Here is a 19,219-nt window from a genome sequence, read left to right as displayed (position 1 = left end):
TGGCACACTCAGAAGGAGCTCTGGAAATGTCCGTAGCCTGATAAGCAGCTAGACCTCTCACTCTCTGGTCCCAGCCACTGACATCGTGCCCATCAGCCTGAGCTGACACCAGAGTGGCCAGGAGTCCTCAGCATGGCTCACTGCATAGAAGGGGAAATCAAGCCCCAAGGACCCAGGAGGGGCATGTCTGGAGACTGCAGCAAGAGGAAGGCTCACCCGAGCCTTGAGCTCCCAGCCCTGAAGACCCATGAGATAGACTGGAGTCCAAATTAAGATGGGGACCAGCTGCTCAGGCCAGACTTTTTGACTTTAAGAGGGATTGTGGGCATCCCTGTGGTGTGGTAAGAACAACACTGAATCCGGGGGGCTCAGGTAGCTCAGTCAGTTAAGCGTCTAATGTGGCTCAGGCCATGATCTCACTGTTTATGAGTTTAAGCCCTGGGTTGGCTCTGTGCTAACAGCTCAGAACCTGGAGCCTGCTTCGGATTCTGGGTTTCCTGCTCTCTCTGCCCCTCCCCTGTTTGTGCTCTGTCTCTCTCTCAAAAATAAAGAGATAAACATTAAAAAAAAAAAAAAAAAGAACAACACTGAATCCAAGGCAGAGTCCTTGGTTCTGGGACCAGCACATCCCCTCCACCCCAACTAATTTTAGGAGAGCTATTTAATTTGCATGTGTTCTTGGGCATCTGTAGCAGGGTCAGTAAAACCCCTCTCAGGAGCATTATCATTGTACAGTAGAACACTAAGCTGCTGTGAAAAAGAATGAGGGAACATTCTAACAGCTAATGCCCAAGGGTTTACTATGGGTCAGACACTTCTGAGAATGCCAGATGTCTTAACTCATATCACCCTCAAATAATCCTATGGATTAGTATCATTCCCCCCATTAAAATATTTTTTTAATGTTTATTTATTTTTGAGAGAGAGAGACAGTGTGAACGGGGAAGGGACAGAGACAGAGGGAGACACAGAATCCGAAGCAGGCTCCAGGCTCCGAGCTGTCAGCACAGAGTCTGATGTGGGGCTCAAACCCTCAAACTGAGATCATGACCTGCACTGACGCCCAAAGGACTGAGCCACACAGGCACAGTTCTACCCATTTTAAAGCTGAGAAAACTGAGGTACAGAAGTTAAATAATTTGCACCATTCACCCCCACCACATGCATACGTATGTTTGAATATGTGTGGGAAAAATATCTATAAAGATGGATACCAAACTGTTAATGGCACCTAACTCTTGAGGTTTTTTTGTATTATTTGAAGGGAAGATAACATGAGGAATTTCTTTTTTAAAACCATATACATTTCAAAAATAAATAAATAAATAAAACCATATACATTTCTTTATTGATTGATTTTTTTTTTTTTTTTTTTTAAAGTAGGATCATGTACCACTTTTGGGATTTAAGAGAATGAATAAGGGAATCACTACTCACTGGCTTTCAGGTTTAACTGCAGAAGAGCATAAGCAGTGTGGCATGTGCTCCTGAGTCAGGAGACACTCTCTGCTCCCAGAAGGCCTTTGATTATGCCAGTTGCCAGAAGCAGGGAGAAGGAGGGGGCCACCCATCTCAAACAGTTACAACCCCACCCCTGACCCCCAGAAGACCCCTGACCCCCAGAAGACCCCTGGGCTGGCCTAGGCAAGGTGGTCTGTTACATCATACACCCCAGGGTCATTCAAGGGGCCTCAAGGACTGTAGGGTGGATCCACTAGGTCTGAGCAGTCAGCTGTTTGCGTGTTTCAGCCATGAGGCTGCACTCTTGTGCTACTTTTTGGTCTTTTTAATCAGTCGTTTTCTTTGTCTGATGACCAGCTGAGTGCCTATCAACAGCGGGCCAGTCCTTGGTGCCTATCTGCATCTCGCAACTTTTGGTCTTAGCCACGTGTTTTGGGACTTGACTGCACTGAATTTTATGTTTTTTTATTTTATACATTTTTTTAATGCGTTTCGAGAGAGCGCGCGTGCGCGCAAGTGGAGGAGGGACTGGGGGAGGGGCAGAGAGAGAGGGCGACATAGCATCTGAAGCAGGCTCAGAATGAAGCAGGCTCCAGGTTCTGAGCTGTCAGCACAGAGCTCGATGGGGCTCGAACCCCCAGAACCGTGAGATCATGCCCTGAGCCAAAGGCCGACGCTTAACCAACTGAGCCACCCAGGCTCCCTGTGAGTTTTGTTTTTGAATCGTCAATAACCCTTCCCTTCCTCTATCAAAGGAACTCAGCGGGTACTCATTATGGCTGTGATTATGGTGTGTTCCAGCCCGCTTTGGTTGCTTTCTTCATTTGCTTCCTTTTCCCTGTATGCTATTTCTGTGGAGGACTTTGTGTTTTCTAGGTCCTTGAAAATTAGGTCAGAGGAGAACATCATCTCATCTTTCTAGTTTTTTTAAACTGGTTTTTAGCATAAGAAGCTTTAGTGGAATATTTTTATCCTTTCTACTACCAATTTCATATTTTAATCTTGCTTTAGAGAAATGTGAGTTTAAGTTTCCTCCCCAGCTTTACTAACCCTTTGATATCATATGGTTGTCTAGAAAACCCTGTGAACCTCACTATTCCCTTGCCTACTCGTTCTCAGGATATCAAAGCTGATGCACCATTTAATTAGACCTTGGTGTTTTAAATCACTTCTGTGTTCATGTCCCCACAGTCATTATCAATTACTTCTATAGCCCGTGGCCTGTGTTGGTGAATTCTTTCAGGGTTTCCATTCCTTGAAATATGCTCCTCAAGTGACAAAATCTCCTGGGATCTTTATCTTACGTTGCTAGTTCCTTTTCCTTCATGTTGTGGGGCTTTTCTTTCAGTCTTCCAGGCTTTTCTTCCCAGGCTTGAAAAGTAAGGCTCAAAAAAATCTTACTCCAGCATCTTAAAACACCTCTTCCCAGAACCCCCCTAACCATTCACCAAGTACTGCACCAAGTACAGAGATTCTACCTGATCTCATCGTAGAATTTACAGAGTTGGCAAGTAGTCATGCAGGGAAATGTTATGGAGGATTGAGTGGCTCTCTGAGCTTTACACACATTGTCTCATCTTGCTCATCTTCCTCATTCAGCAGGAAATTGAGGCTCAGTGTAGTGATGGAACATGAATGGAGATAATTGGCACATGGGGCTTTGAGCTCCAGTGACCATTCCCTCAACCACAGTGATGCTGCATTTTCTTTGTGATATTTTTGATCACAGAGTTGCCCTTGTACCTTGTTATTGTCTCTGTTTAGCTAGTAGTGGGGGGGGGGGGGCAGGGGTTGTTTGCATTATGATCAACTCATTGTTTAATTTGGCTCTATTTAGGCTTTCTATGCTAGTATTCTTGGCATTGCTGATTATTTGCTCTCCTCTATAATGGAGATTTAACTCAGCTGAAAAACAAAATGTCCCTACCTTACCTCAATCCCCATTTTCATAGAACCCTATATTGTTAATAATTTGGCGTGTGTCCTCACAGATATACCCCAAACACTGGACATACATTCTATCTAAGTATTTATATCTACATAGATGTAATTGTACAAAAATGGGATCATATCCTGGTTACATGTATTTCTATGACAGTACGTGTAGACCATATTCATTCTTTTTAATGCTAATATTATTCCATTGTATGGATGTACCATATATCATCATGTATCTTTTATCATTATCCTGTAGGTGGGTGTGTAAGTTTCTACAATATGTTGCCCTTATAAATACAGTGAATTTTATGGTACATATATCCTTCTGTATAAATACATAAAATATTTCTGTAGGATTTTTAGAAGTAGGATTTCTATGCTGAAGGATATTAAAGCAATTTTCAAGGATCACCCATATGCTCCCTTTGGGAGGCAAAAATATTTTCCTCTTTTCTTTCTTTCAGAATAAATGCTAATCAATTGGATATTTGTAATTCTTCAGCGTTTATCCCACTGTTTTTTCCTTCTTAGTTTCCTTTTAACCACCTTTTCTTTTTTGGTGGTGAAACACTGATTTTTTTTTTCTTCAATTTTCCAAGCATTTAGTCTATGTCAGTCCTTTCATAGAAGTGGCTAAGACAGATATGGAGTTGACGTTTAATTGAAGGTGGTGACTGGAAGGAAAGAGATGATAAGTATGACCCTTGCAGATTGAGACGTTATAGAAAGTGAAATAAACAGGATGATGTGTTAGAGGATGTTATAGTTTTCTATTGCGGCACAAAAAGACTAACACACACTTAATGGGTTAAAACAGAAACCCTGATTTTGAAAAAATTTTTCTTTTGGCACAATCAGCTCTAATACAAATTTTGACTTGACAACAGTCGTCACTGTAACACATCAGCTTTGAATTTTTCTGTGCTGCCAGTTCTTGCTTATATGTAGTTAAAATTTGAAAATACCTCTATTTTTGTGATTATGAAAATAATACATATTTTGTATTTTAAAAAACACAGAAATATGTAAATAGAAAATGAAAGTCATTCTCAGTCGTACTCCACCCCCAGAGAACAGCACTGATAACGATTTATAAATAAATATTTTCATAGTCACCATCAAAACACAGATATGATTTATTTTCACATAGTAATAAACCTTAACCATTTTTATATGCTTACAAAAATCTTTGTAATTACAGTTTTCCAAAAATACTTTTGTTTGTACTGGAATCCATTTTTAAAAAAAATTTTTTTTTTAATGTTTATTTATTTTTGGGACAGAGAGAGACAGAGCATGAACTGGGGAGGGGCAGAGAGAGAGGGAGACACCAAATCGGAAGCAGGCTCCAGGCTCTGAGCCATCAGCCCAGAGCCTGACGCGGGGCTCGAACTCATGGACCGTGAGATCGTGACCTGAGCTGAAGTCGGACGCTTAACCGACTGAGCCACCCAGGCGCCCCTGGAATCCATTTTTAATGTTTCTCTTTTCATCTTATTAGAAATATTTTGTATTTTTGAACAATTAGACAAAAGACTAAGGACTCTGGAGATAATTTTCCAAATATCCTGAGTATGAGATTATTCATCTAAAAAATTTCATTGTAAATGGTTACGTAATATTCTGTTTGGTTCTGTAGCTTACTTAATTAACTATTCTCTTGCAGTTGGGTGCTATGGCTGCCTCACAGGGTGGCAGAGAAAATTAAATGAAGAGAGCATAGGGAACCCAGCCCTGGGCTTGACTTGGAGGGCAACCCCTTTACTTTGCCTATCTGTTACTTCCACCACTCCAGGTATTGGCATTCCTGTCTCCCAGAAAACTCAGCCCTAACTGCCTTCCGTCCCATCTGGGGGCCTCTCCAGCTTATCCCCCAAAGTCTGTGCCTTCCAAAGATGTCAGCCTCTCCTGAACCCAGACCAGGTGAGACTCTTGTTTCCCATAAGATGACAACCCTTTTTCAGAAGTCACTGACACTGACAAAGTGGCCATACCACACTGGTGTCAGCAGATCCAAAGGGAATAGAAATTCAGAGATGTTCTCTTCTTCTGAGGAAGGTCTGGCTGTGGAGGGGAAACAGCTCAAGACTGGACCAGTAGAAGTGGACTCCGGCCCAGAGATGAGTACAATTGACCTTTTCTATCCTTCAAAGTTCAGCTCACAGTCTGCCTCCTCCAGAGACCTTTTCTGAACTCCCCCAGCCCTCACAGCTCTCCCACTCATCTGGGCATTTAATCAGTCACTTATTGTGCAATGTTATTTATTCACCAAATAAATACCCTCTGAGAATCTGCTCTGTGCCCAGCACTGTGCTAGGCAGTGAGGAAATGACAGTGAACAGCAAAGGCACAGGTCTTACCCTCTGGTTGCTTACGGCATAACAGAAAAGAGGGACATTGCACAAGTACTGTGCTTGCAAGAGGTATTGCTTTTCCTCCCAAGAGCTGGGCTGATTTTCCACTCCTGGGGGGCTAGGAGTGTGTCTTGAATTCCTTTTAGTCCCTGTGTGATCTAATATGCTCTGTGCTCACAGCAGTTGCTCAATGAATACCTTTTGAACAATTAATGATGAGACACAAATTATAAAAATGTTGATTGCCCCTTTTTTATTGAGTTACAATTGACATATAACATATAGTAGTATGTTAGATTCAGGTGTGCAATCTAATGATTTGATATGGTGTATATTCTGAAATGATCACCACAGCTAGTGTAGTTAACATCCATCACCATACATAGTTCATACAATTTTTTTTCTTGTGATGGCTACTTTTAAGATCCACTCTCAGCAAGTTTCAAATATGTAATATGGTATCATTAACTATAGACAGCACCATGCTATAGTTTGATCGCTTCTTGATTGCCTTCTGGTTTTAGACATTTAGAGGCACCAGGGTGGCCAGAGCAAAGATTCCAAGATTTCGTGGGACCTGGGTTCAAATCCTGTTATTGCCTGTTACTGAATACCTGTGGACAATTTTGTTCTCTGGCCTCAGGTACCTCCTCTGTACAATGGGGGCAATAATATCTCATCCAAAAAGCTATTATAAGGATTAAATGAAGAAATTTATGTAAATGTGACATAGGATCTAACACATATAAACCCTTAAAAGTCAGTTCCCTTTCCCTAGCCAATTGAACTTTGGATGACAAGCCAAGGAAGTCTTTTTCCTAATAAGGGGCTTCCATTCACTTGGGATGAGGAGTGTAGAAGGGAATAGTGAAATTTTAGGTCTGGAAGGGGTCTTAGCCTAACCCCTTTATTTACTTGGTGAAGAAACTGAGGCCCAGAGAACTCAGTAACTTCCCTAAGGACACACAGTGGTTTTAGTAGGACAGCTGGAAATAGAACCCAGGTCTGATTCCAGCATCTAATGTTTTGGGCAGTCTCTCCTAGACTCTCACTGCCAATCTCTCACTCTCAGAAAAGGGAGTGCCTTCATGTTACAGTTTATCTGAGGTCATTTTCCAGGGCGGAGAATTCCCGTGAAACTTGTTGCAGATTCTCACACCCTTTATAGAATTCTGAAGACTGGGCAGCAAGGAAGTAGTCAGCTCACTTTGTCACGTTCCATTTCAGACAAGGCCAGGATGGGGTGACTTCCAGACGATCTGGGGGCTTGGTATCCCTAGAGGGTAGGGCAAGCCTCCTCCTCTTTGTTCTTGGGGAGATGCAAAGTTGGGGGAGCAGTCACACAGGAAAGGCTTGGACTACAAACAAGGCACTTGACATCACTCAAGACCTAAACACTCAAACTCCTCAAATATGGAGCTCTGCCTTCTGGATCCTCAACTTCTCTTAATTAAAGTAATAATTGGAGCAATATTACTAGGTGTCAGGCACAGTTAAGGGCTTTCCACACATTATTTTTGCCTGAACACGTGTAACCTACAAAATGAGGCACTGAAAGTTTCCTTTGTTTGTTTAAGGTCACCCAGCTGGGTCTTTTTTTTTTTTTAAGTTTTTATTTTGAGAGAGAGAGAGAGACAGAGAGACAGACAGAGAGAGAGAGAATGAATGCATGTGTGTGCACTAGCAGGGGACAAGCAAAGAGAATAGGAGAGAGAGAATCCCAAGCAGCTCCATGCTGTCAGTGCAGAACCCAATGCAGGGCTCAAACCCACAAACCGTGAGATCATGACCTGAGCTGAAACCAAAAATCAGACATTTAAATGACCAAGCCATTCAGGCACCCCTCAAGGTCACCCAGCTGGGTCTTAAACCCAATTTGACTCAAGAGCCCTTACTTTTAACTACTTTGCTAGGTTGGCTCCACTTACTTGAAAATCCTTAGCAAATGAGTAGGAAGTTTTCCACATCTTGTCAACTTTCTCCTCTCTCAATTGGAGCAGAAGCTCAGTCTGGAAAGTTGGCAAAAGAGGCAAAGAGCTAGCCTTCATTCCTTTCCTACAGAGCTCAGCCTCAGCGCCTCCTCATCTTGTCCACTCCCTTCCCACCTGACCCCAAATCTCTTCCATCCAATCTCATCCTCACCCTCATCTTCTCCATCCCCAATCCCATTGCCATCCAACCTACCTGATTCCTTCTCTATCCCTGTTCCATTTTCATCCTCACCTCTCTCCCTTCAAGGCAGAATCTGGGTTGGGCTTTGTCCCACAGCCTGAGATCATCATCTGTGACCTGACATAGAGAAGGTTTGTTCTCTTTCACACTGTTAGTGCTAATGTTTCCACAAATTTCGTCTAAGTAACCTTTCCTCAGTCCTCTTTTTCTGAGACATTTTTGTGGCCTCTCTCATTTACACAACTTTCCAGAGTCTATCCTCTCCCCTACACCCACTTATGTAGTCAGTGACCTCATTTTTCTCAACCCAAAGGCACATTGCCTGGTGGCTGCCTGTTCCTGGCTTATCTATCCCAGGAGCCCCTACGCTTATCCCAGCAACAAATGGCTTTCTGGGAATCTGGGCAAGGTGAGTAGCCAAATCACATGAATCTATGCATAGGGTTAATATCTAGAACCTGGCTGGAGCCCGGAGTCAGGCTGTGTCACCTGAGGCTATTCAAGATCATGAAGGCACATCCCTCTGTCCAGCTGGACATGTATTTGGCATGGTCTGGTGTCTGGGCAAGAGTGATCATGGAGTCTTCAGGAGATCCTCAGACCCTAGCATTGCAGGTAGGGTAGGACTGAATAGAGAGTGTTATGGATAATCATGACAGCCATATCAACAACATTCTCTAGTTTGGAAAGGAGAGATGAGTTAAGATGAGGCAGATAAATACTTTGAGCAGTCTTTAAAAAGGAATAAGTCAGGCACTGATGGGCCAAATTTGGGAATAAGCTAAGGTCGAGACTTAAGGGACTAGAGTTTAGGATTAATAACTGGTTGTGCACCTGGTGAGGAGCAGGAGGGCTGGAGGCCCAATTAGCATGATGCTGTTAATAAATAGGTAGATTAGGGGCACCTGGGTGGCTCAGTCGGTTAAGCGTCTGACTTCAGCTCAGGTCATGATCTCACAGTTCATGAGTTCGAGCCCTGCGGCGGGCTCTGTGCTGACAGCTCAGAGCCTGGAGCCTGCTTCACATTCTGTGTCTTCCTCTCTCTCTGCCCCTTCCCTGCTCATGCTCTGTCTCTCTCTGTCTCAAAAATAAATAAACATTAAAAAAATAAATAATAAATAAATAGGTAGATTAATAATCACCACCTATTGCAAATATATTTTCTCATATTATAGTGCAATCCCTGATCTACTTTCCTTCCTTCCCTCCCACCTTCCTTCCTTCCTTCCTCCTTTCTTCCTTTTCTTTTTTTTCTTTTTAATACAGGTTCCTGACTTAACTTTTGATTGCTCAGGCATTAAAAAATGGTCAAAGGACCAAAGAAGACCTATAGAAGATCAATAGGTACATGAAAAGCTGCTCAATATCACTAGTCATTAAGGAAAAGCAAACTAAAACCTCACGCCTGTTAGAATGACCATCATCAAAAAGATAAGAGATAGTAAATGCTGGCATGACTGTGGAGAAAGGGAGCCCTTGTGCACCGTTGGTGGGATTGTAATTTGGTGCAGCTACTGTGGAAAACAGTATGGAAGATCCTCAAAAAATTAAACACAGAACTACCATATGATCCAGCTATTCCACTTCTGGGAATATATCTAAAGGAAACAAAAACACTAACATGAAAACGTATCTGTTGGGTGCCTGGGTGGCTCAGTGGGTTAAGCATCCGACTTCGGCTCAGGTCATGATCTCATAGTTTGTGGGTTCGAGCCCCATGTTAGACTCTGTACTGGCAGCTCCAAGCCTGGAGCCTGCTTGGGATTCTGTGTCTCTCTCTGCCCCTCCCTGGCTTGTGCTCTATCTCAAAAAAAAAAAATGTTAAAAAAAATTAAATATATATATATATATATAGCATCTGCACTTTCATGTTCATAGAAGCATTATTTACATTAGCCAAGACATAAAAACAACACAAGTGTCTATCAATGGATAAGTGGATAAAGAAGTTGTGCTATGTGTGTGTGTATATATATATATATATATATATATATATATGTATATATATATATATATATATATATATATAATATTATGCAGTCATAAAAAATGAGGAAATCCTACCATTTGTGATAATAACATGAATGGATCTTGAAGGCATTATGCCAAGTGAAGTAAGTCGCACAGAGAAAGAAAAGTACTGTATGATTTCACCTACATATGGAATACCAAAAAAAGCAAACTCATAGAAAAAGAGATCAGACATGTGATTAAAAGAGGTGGGGGTGGGGAGGGAGAATTGGAGGAAGGTGGTCAAAAGGTACAAACTTCCAGTTATAAGATGAGTCAGTACTAGGGATATAAGGTACAACATGACTGTAGCTAACACTGATGAATGATCTATAGGAAAGATGTGAAGAGAGTAAATCCTAACAGTTTGCATCACCAGAAGAAAAAAAATTATTTTTTCTTTTCTTCTTTTCTTTTTATCATAGTCATACGAGGTGCTGAATGTTAGGCTGAAGCTATTGTGGTAATTGCTTCACAATATATGTAAATCAAACCATTATGCTATACTCCTTAAACTTATACAGTAATATGTGCTAATTATTTCTCAATAAATAAGGGGGAAAAAAGAGGCACTTACTTAAAAATGGCTATCTGGAATAAACACGTTGCCAGACACATGACTAGATAAAGAGTCAGTCTTTATCTAGGGCTGCACTGCACCCCATCCCCTCACCACTCTAGGCTCCATGGTTTTAGAAATCTTGGTTGATTTTGTTTGGTAACTAACCATTTGAGCTGCTTGTTTCCTGTCTTCCTGTATTCTCAATTCCCACTCTTATGGTTTTTTTTAAATATTTTATTTGTAAGTAATCTCTATACCTAACATGGGTCTCAAACTCACAACCCTGAGATCAAGGGTCACATACTCCACCCACCAACCCACCCAGGCAGGCACCCTCTCCACTCTTATATTTTAAACTCACCAATAAAGAGTGAGCCTGCAAAACCCTAAGCACCCATCCTCTACCTCAATAGAAGCAGAAGCCTAAGCCTGAGCCATGACCTCATTGTGTGGCCCCAGGTACACCATATAATTTCCACCACTTATAAGTAATAAACCTCATATCTTTCAAAGTCTCCTGATGGATTGCTGAGGGTGTCTTACAATCATAAGAAAAACCCACAAGGGCTGGTCCAGCTACAGCACTGATTATCAGTAGGCTGAGACTGGCACACAACACATACATTTTCTCATCTGTATCACTTTCTGGGCTATTATTGCTATCTGACTTCCTAATACCCATATAGAGGGTGGTATACATGAGGAAGTAGGCTCAGAGAAGTTAAGGGATTTTCCTCTGTAACTACTTAGGAGTAAAGTTGGCACCAGAATCTGGGTCTCTGATCCAGCATTCTTCCAGTTCTGTCAGAGATTCCTTCAATATAGAGGGTTGGGAGCCAAAGGCATTTGGCTTGTCAGAAGAGGTTGGGTAGGACCAATGAGAAGATGAGCCTGGGGCAGGGATGTGGAGATGGGCAGAAACTCTCCCTGCCACAGGTCTTATTGGCTAGAGAACTCTGTGATTCAGCAATTCCACCCTAAATATATACCCAAGAGGAATGAGTACATTATGTCCAGATATATACCCAAAAGGAATGAGGGCATTACAAAGTGCATGAACAAAGACAAGTGCAAGAATGTTCATTGAAGATTTATTCAGAATTATCAAAAACTAGAAACAACCCAATGTGCATCAATAGGAGAATGGATAAACATTTGGGACATCTCTACAGTGAAATACAACTCAGCAATAAAAATGAATAAACTACTGATACATACAACAACATGGACGAATCACAATGACATTGTGCTGAAAGAAGCCAGTTTCCAAAGGGTACCTTCAGTATGACCAAAACTAATCTGGAGTAACAGAAATCACACCAGTGATTGCTTCTACTGGTTGGGGGAGACTGACTGGAAGGGGTACAAAGGAAGTTTCTGAGGTGGTTGAAATGTTCTCTATCTTGACTTGGTTAGTGTTAACACATGTATGTATAACTTGAAGATTTATACACCTTGCCATATGAAAATTATACTTAAATTTTATTTTATTTTATTTTAATTTTTAAAATGTTTTTATTTATTTTTGAGACAGAGAGAGACAGAGCATGAGCAGGGGAGGGGCAGGGAGAGAGGGAGACACAGAATCCAAAACAGGCTCCAGGCTCTGAGCTGTCAGCACAGAGCCCCATGCAGGGCTCGAACTCACGGACTGTGAGATCATAACCTGAGCTGAAGTCAGACGCTTAACCGACTGAGCCACCCAGGCACCCCTGAAAATTATACTTAAATTTTAAAAAATAATTTAAGCTCAGCTTTTTAGGAAACAGTCAGTTGCAGGAGGAAAAGGAAGTGTCTTATAGAGCCTAGTATGGAGGTGACATCCCAGGTTGCCTCCTATGTAAGGTGACCAGCTTTGTCTGATTTACCTGGGATTGAGGGCTTTCCTGTGACAAGAGGCTATCACTGGTAAAACTGGGAGAGTCCTGGGCAAACCATGACAGCTGGTCACCCCACTCTTGTGGAAGTGGGGAACTGGGTGGGAGCTCTGGATGTCTGGCAGACAGGTTGGATTCCCTTGGTCTCAGAGCCCAGGTGCTGCTCCACAGGCTCAGAGAAGGGCCATGGAAAAGTCATAGCAGCAGGCATTGCTGGTTGACAGCAGGAACATCAGGACTAGGGAGGCATCTTTGTTCCCTGGTTATTATTCAGTGTTCCTGACCCTTTAGGAGCAAGAAGGGGTCGGGGGTGGAACTGGAGGAGCAAGACCCCAGAGACTGAATAGAGACAGTTTGATTATCCAGATTCTAAGCATCGTGGCTTCTATGAACTGGGCTCTGAGGAGATTTTCACTTAGCCCTCTCTTCACCTTAGTTATCCCCACTCCATCATCCCTCAAATGCCTACGCCAAGAAAATACCAAAGCAGTACATTGATTTTGTGCAAGGAAAATAGGGACATGGGACCTATCAGAGGCAAATGCTATTGTATCTCTTCACCTCTACAGATGTCACAGGGCAGAGGCTGTCCCCACTCTCCTTTGTTTGCCATAACCTGCTGTTGCTTGAGCTGGAGGGGTCTTCTCTACCTTGTCAGAGAATAGGACAGATGGGGACATGGAGGAGGAACTCTTCCAGCTTTCTAGCTGAGGCCCGAAGTGGATTCTAACAGAGAAACTGCTGGCAGGGCTGGTCCACAGAGGGGGAAACAGGAACCAGGAAGTTCTAAGAGGTCCTCAGAAGTTCTCATAGTGATGCATGAAGTGGGCCTGGTCCTGCCTGTTGATGAGCTGACAGGCCTTCTCTACATTCTTGGTCATTCCTGGAGGGCCACAGCTGAACACTCCAATCTTCCGTACCTGTCAAGTGTGTTGCAGGGAGTGATTGCATAGAGGAGAGGCCTGCAGGCTTAAGATTATCACCCCTTGGGAGGAAGCTGCTTCTCAAGCCTGCTGGAATGACTAAAGCATTGACCTCTGGCTCTGAGGAGGAGGCTTGAGCTAGGGGCAGTCGGGGGTAGGGAGGGTTTGAGGCCTTCCTCCAACACCTGACCCCATCCTGGAGCTAGCATGGGATGGTTCTCCACTCAGATTATAGCTGTAGGGTGCTTAAAGTCCAGGATATCCTGGCAGGGGAAGGCCAGGGTTTCAGGACAGGTGGGGGTGGGGCTGACCTGTGGGTGGACCTCCTGCAGGGATTTGAAGAAGAGCTCGAAGGGGGGGCGGCCAAAGTGTGTGATGGAACGCAGGCCTGTGAACAGACTCCGGTTCAGCACCTTCTGGAAGTGTCGCTCACAGATGTACTGGGAGAGGGAGTAGAAGAGGAATGTCACAGTCAGACAGGGCCAGGGTCAGCTCTTAGTCTAGATGGTGGCCCAGATACCTACCCTGCCTGACCGGCCCTGACATACCAGCATGGTGGTCCTGAGGTCAAACTTCTCAGCCAGCTGGGTGATGTAGATGTGCACGGACACCAGGTCCTGGCAGTCATTCTCCTCCACCTCCCGGATGATGTCAGCCAGCCACTCAAACTGCCGCTGGGTCCGTGTCACCCAGATGAAGTAGATCTGGGGACACATTGCTGGAGCTCAAGACTCAGCTCAGCTCAAGTTTCATCCACCCCAGATGCCTTCACCTGAGAGGCTGGAAAGCCTCAGACCACCCACAGACTCCGAATCTCTGGCAGCCCCACAAGCCTGATCTAAGTCTTTTAACCAGCAGACCCCAGCAGAGGTCCTTCTGTCTATACATCCTACCCTCCCTCAAATGTTGGGCATGTGGACAGCTGTGTATGAATAGCCCCTGCAGACTCAGTGCCTAGGGGCCAGGGGCTTTTACTCATATTGCTCTGCTGTGATGTGGGGACACAATCAGGCAGTCCACTCACCTTTTTACAGAGCATTTGGCTGCCCAACGATGACTTGAAGACCAGATCTTTGAGGATTGAGGCAAAGGGGGTGACCCCAATGCCCCCTCCCACCAGCACGGACACCTCAAATTTATGCCACTCCTGGTGGCCCTCTCCAAATGGCCCATCGAGGTACAGCTGCCAACCAAAGAGGGAGAAGAGATGAGCTTGGTCTGGCCCCAGATCTGAGGTTAGAAATGGGTATAGGACAGGGAGAAGAGGGCCACAGGAACAACAGAGCCTCTTCTCAGGCACCCCAGCCTGGCCTTGTGCTGGCTGGAGCTTCTAGTCTCAGGGTAGGGGAGAGTGGGGACCCTTTGCCAATGCTGGAGACCAAAAAGTGGTTCCTGGTGGCAGGCACCTTTGGGTATCTGGAACAGCCGTCGCCCATTGGAGGTGAGTAGATCTCCCTGAGGCGAGTGGTCCAGGGCCCTGCTGCCCGGATGTGAAGGCTGAGCGTGTCCTCATGGGGCGCAGAAGTCAGTGTAAATGGGTGGTACTCGTTGGTCCCCAGAGTCAGACAGGCAATCCGCACCCACTGTCCTGACTTGTACTCAAAGCCTTGGGGCCGTTGGAATTGCAGGTGAGTCACTCCTGGGAGTCATGGGCAGGCAAGGGCAGGGATCAGAAGGCTTGCTTCCAGTACCCGAGGACTGGCAGATACCCCAGATACCTTGTCTACTCCACACATATGGTCTGAACAAGTGGAGCTCCTGGAAGTAGGAGTCAGAGGGTCCCCTTCTCTCTTTCCTGGGTAACCCAAGAATTAGATTTCTCTGCTCCTTGTTCCAGCTACTCTCCTCTCCACTCCTTATTCCCGTGAAACATCCAGGCCCCTATGCTACTATCCTGAATATCAGCCTACAGGTCAGAGGACCTATTTCCCCAGGGACCATCTCACAGTTTACCAAACCTCCACCATTTGAGAATTACCTTTGGATGGGCCATTTCTGCGCATCTCTGCACTACTGTTTATCTAATGTTTTTCTTCATATTGACTTAATTTTTCAATATGATTTACCTTGACAAACTTCAGATCACTCAGACAGGTGGAAAACCAGTGTCATGTATTGTAAATAGAAGGCACCGTATTTTATCAAATTTTAGCTGGATACTGTGTGGTGTGCCAGACCACAGCTGAGCCTCAGGCCTGTTCTTTCTTCGTTAAAAAAAAAAAAAAAGTTGATTTGCAAGTACTGGAAAGTGCAAAAAGCATACTAATAACATGCTGAGGTTTTTGTCCTTAAGTAATCTCAATGGACATAAAGTTGAAATGAGATTAATTTTCTTACTATGTTAATCCTGAAGATTAGATGGTCCCACAACACCTAAAACCATCTTCTGCCAGCCTCTACAGTGGTGTGAATCCTCACTTTAGCCAACATAAACTCTCAAAAATTGACTCTCAGGGGCAACTGGATAGCTCAGTTGGTTAGGTGTCTGACTCTTGATTTCAGTTTATGTCATGATCTCGTGGTTCGTGGGTTCAAGCCCTGCACTGTCAGTGAGGAGCCTGCTTGGGATTCTCTCTCTCTCCCTTTCTCTCTGCCCCTCCCCTGCTCATGCTTTCTCTCTCTCTAAATAAATAAACTCTAAAAAAAACACAAAAAACAAAAAACAACTAAAAAATAATAGACTCTTGAAATCTGGGCCAATTGCCCATCTCTGAAGGGGGGTTATTCTAGGAGGAGGGGGTGGGAGGGGTATAGATGGTTCCCTGGGGAGCACCCAGACCACACACAAGGGGGTCTGTGTTGTCCTTAAATGCCTTTCAGCTGCCTCTTCTCATGGTCACTTCTCATTGTTTGCAAGTCCTCCTGGGGGCAACACAGCCCTTTCTGGGGCTCCATTTGTATCAGGAAAGCTGCAGGGGTCCCTGACAGATTATTAAAAGGCCTGATGGGGGTCTGGAGGCCTGTGGAGCTATCTCCACATGTCCCATGAGCCGACTTCCAATGCCCCCCACCTGGGGTCATGTTGGGCCTGGTACCTGAAGGCAGCAGCTCCGCCTTCACCACGCTGATCTCCACCTTCTTCCGGCTCAGGCTCACCAGCTTGTCCCCCCCATAGATTAGTGCTGGGACCAGGAAGTAGATGTGGAAACGGGGCAGCTGGATCAGGCCGAAGCTGCCGTGGATGATGAGCTGGAGACGTGGCCAGTTAGTACAGCTCAGGCCCAGCCGGGCCCCTCCCTGCACCCTCCCTTGCCCAGACACTTCTTGCCCGGACCCTGGGCCTGGGCTGGGTAGATAAAGCCACCATAGACTTCAGAGGCTGGGGTCTCTGCTCTCAGGTCCAATTAAGCCTGCTCCCTACCCCCATTATGAGTGCTCATCCCTGCCCCCGTGGACTGGCCCTGCCCAGAGAATCCCTCACCAACACATAGAGCAGGATGTAGAGGTGGTGGGTCAGCCAGAAGCCCCGGAAGCTACGGCGCCGGAAGTGGTGGGAGGCGAACACATACATGATGGCCAGGACCACGAGCAGGAGCACCCCTGTCATGCCTGGGGGCAGCGGGGACAGGGTCAGAGAATACTTTTGGGACCTCAGCATGGGCTGAGAATATGACAGTGATCCCCCAGTCTACCCTCCTTCTCTGATCTCCCTGGCCCCCAGAACAGCTTGTCTGCCGGGGCTGCAGCTGAGGCTTGTCCTGGAGACTAGAAAGGGAACCACGACCACTAGACAAGTATGTATTCATGGGAGGATGAAGACAAACAGAGGTCCTCAGATAGGAACCCCAGGCCCCACATACACCCCTACTCCCTACCTGGGACTGTCTCGAAGAACCACCAGTAGAACTTTTGGGGAAGCTGGGACCTGTAGGGCAAAGGTATATGAGCTTCTAGCTGGGGCAGGATTGGCTTCCCCACTGTCACAATGTGATTCTGCTTCTGCTGGCCCTGACTGCTGAGGTTACTGGGCCTCCACTCAGATGCCCAGGGATCATCCAAGGAACATGGCACCCAGCCACCCACAGTTCCACCCTCTGCTTTCTTGGCAATTCTTCCTTCTGCATTATCTTGAACTCTCTTACTGCTATTTGCTTCCTTGGGTGCTCGGTTCACATTCTGTAAGCTCCATGTGGGCAAGGGTGTGGTTCTGCTCATTGCTCTAATCCCTATGCTCAAACAATGCTAGGCTTGTAGTAAATACTCAACAAGTATTTGCTGAATGACTGCATGAATCTAGTATGCCTATTCTCTGGCACCTGGATGGTCATGTATGATGTACTCCATGAATGTTTGCCCAGTGAATGAATGGTAGGCTAAGATTCCAAGTTCTGTGTTAGGTACATGTGGGAAACAGTCTCTAATTCATCTCCCAAACATCTTGCCTGGCTAATCATGGCCACTTCCTTCCAGGGCAAGGAAGACACCTCTCAGCATCCCCAGCAGGCTCTTCACTCTCATTCAGTGAGAGTGGAGTATTGAGGGCCATCTATGTCTTTTCCATTATACCCTTTGGCCTGCTCCAAATGTCCCATGGGGGAACCCTCCCCAGAACTGACCCATCATTCACAAAGACGTTGGGAAAGACACAGGCCAGCAGGCTGAGGGGGCTGACTGAGAAGATGAAGACATTGACTGCATGGCCAGCACTGTGCAAAACTGAAAGAGACTCTGTTAGAGATGCCACCCAGGGCCGACTCTACCTCCCACCCTGAGGAACAGAGGAGGCACAGGGAGGAGAGACGGGAGTCTACGTAGCTCCAATCTCCTCACTCTTCCCCCCACAGCTAGAGCCAGGGGAATGCAACAATGGGGAGGATGCCCAGGAGGCACTGACTGGCTAGGACAACGGCAGCCATGGCGATCCAGCGATGGAAGTCCACGGCGGCGTCAAAGGGTATGTAGCGGTTGAGGAAGGTCTCGCGCAGGAAGGTGATGAGGTTGCGGCACATGGTGAGCAGGATGTAGGAGAACATGAAGGAGATGCTGGCGGCCGTGCCCCGGGACAGGATGATGCCCACAAAGGTGGTCTGTGCGATGCCCGAGGGTGGTGAGGCAAAGGCATAATCTGGAGAGGGGGTGTGGGTGGATCAGCATGGCACAGAGGCTGGGGTCCTGGCCTGGGTCAGAACGCCTGGGCTCCAGTGGGAAGAGCAGCCAGAAGGCTCTCTACATGCCCCTTCCCACCGCCCACAAGCTGGAACTCTTACAGTAGGCACGCTCTGCAAACAGGCCAGCACAGATGGCAGAGAAGACCGCCACGCACATGATGTGCCGCAGGTAGTTCTCCACAAAGCGCTTGTACTGTCGCAGCTTCTGGGCCAGGGGGCCCCGCTGCATCTTCTCCTTCAGTGCCTCCGTGTACAGCCGGGGAGAGGGCACCACTGTCCTGCAGCAACGGGAGGCAGCTGGCCGTGAGACCAGGGCACCCTGACCTCCCCTAAATGCCACCCCATGAAGGAGACCTGATAACCTGGCAGGGGTCAGGATGGGCCAGAACAGATGAAGGAAACAGCATTTGGGGAGTAGACTCCTACCCGCCCCCAACTTTCAGCACTCATCTTTATTTGCTCCATCCACCCGCTCTTCTGTCTTCCCCCTACTCCACCTCATCTTCCTCCTGTGTGTTCTGTCCTTCCCTCTTGGTGCTCCCTGAACGGGCCTCACTGATGTGCCAAAGCAGGCAGGAGCCAGGAGAGCCCTTACTGCCATCTTGGTATTGCATCTGAGTGCTAGGCCCCTTGCCTGAAGGTTAGGGTGCAGAGGTTGGAAGATGTTGAAGAATTATTTGACCTTATGGCCCACCAATCAGGTTAGAGACACATAGAACGAGACACAGGATGGTCCCTTGTGTGTCCAGGAAGGGTGGGCAGGGCCCAGAGACTCCAAGACTTCTCCCCATGTTTCCTTGGGCCCAGGGGTCTA

At 45.9% G+C, this 19,219-nt stretch overlaps 1 protein-coding gene and 1 long non-coding RNA gene across 2 annotated transcripts in view; one reads left to right on the top strand and one right to left on the bottom strand.

Moving 5' to 3' along the window:
- The first annotated feature begins 2,052 nt into the window (after nt 1-2,052).
- Nucleotides 2,053-19,219, top strand: part of LOC128772960 (uncharacterized) — an 18,202-nt gene continuing 1,035 nt past the window's right edge. The window contains exons 1-2 of the long non-coding RNA XR_008417096.1: nt 2,053-2,166; nt 18,082-18,191. This is a non-coding gene — a long non-coding RNA (uncharacterized LOC128772960). The remainder of the gene's footprint in view (nt 2,167-18,081; nt 18,192-19,219) is intronic.
- DUOX2 (dual oxidase 2) overlaps nt 11,573-19,219 on the bottom strand; it is a 20,493-nt gene continuing 12,846 nt past the window's right edge. Inside the window, exons 24-34 of the mRNA XM_053889102.1 lie at nt 18,505-18,683; nt 18,132-18,362; nt 17,854-17,953; nt 17,113-17,162; nt 16,719-16,846; nt 16,333-16,486; nt 14,704-14,936; nt 14,322-14,480; nt 13,846-14,001; nt 13,609-13,737; nt 11,573-13,294 (exon numbers count right to left, since the gene is read on the bottom strand). Of these exons, the coding sequence (XP_053745077.1) occupies nt 13,172-13,294; nt 13,609-13,737; nt 13,846-14,001; nt 14,322-14,480; nt 14,704-14,936; nt 16,333-16,486; nt 16,719-16,846; nt 17,113-17,162; nt 17,854-17,953; nt 18,132-18,362; nt 18,505-18,683 (1,642 nt within the window). The 3' untranslated portion in view covers nt 11,573-13,171. The remainder of the gene's footprint in view (nt 13,295-13,608; nt 13,738-13,845; nt 14,002-14,321; nt 14,481-14,703; nt 14,937-16,332; nt 16,487-16,718; nt 16,847-17,112; nt 17,163-17,853; nt 17,954-18,131; nt 18,363-18,504; nt 18,684-19,219) is intronic.

This window comes from Panthera pardus, unplaced genomic scaffold (genome assembly GCF_024362965.1).
Source record: "Panthera pardus isolate Hobbes unplaced genomic scaffold, ASM2436296v1 HiC_scaffold_24, whole genome shotgun sequence".
In the NCBI taxonomy this organism is placed as follows: Eukaryota; Metazoa; Chordata; class Mammalia; order Carnivora; family Felidae; genus Panthera; species Panthera pardus.
The sequence above is the reverse complement of the archived record's forward strand: the minus strand, read 5'-3'. Positions and strand labels throughout refer to the sequence as shown.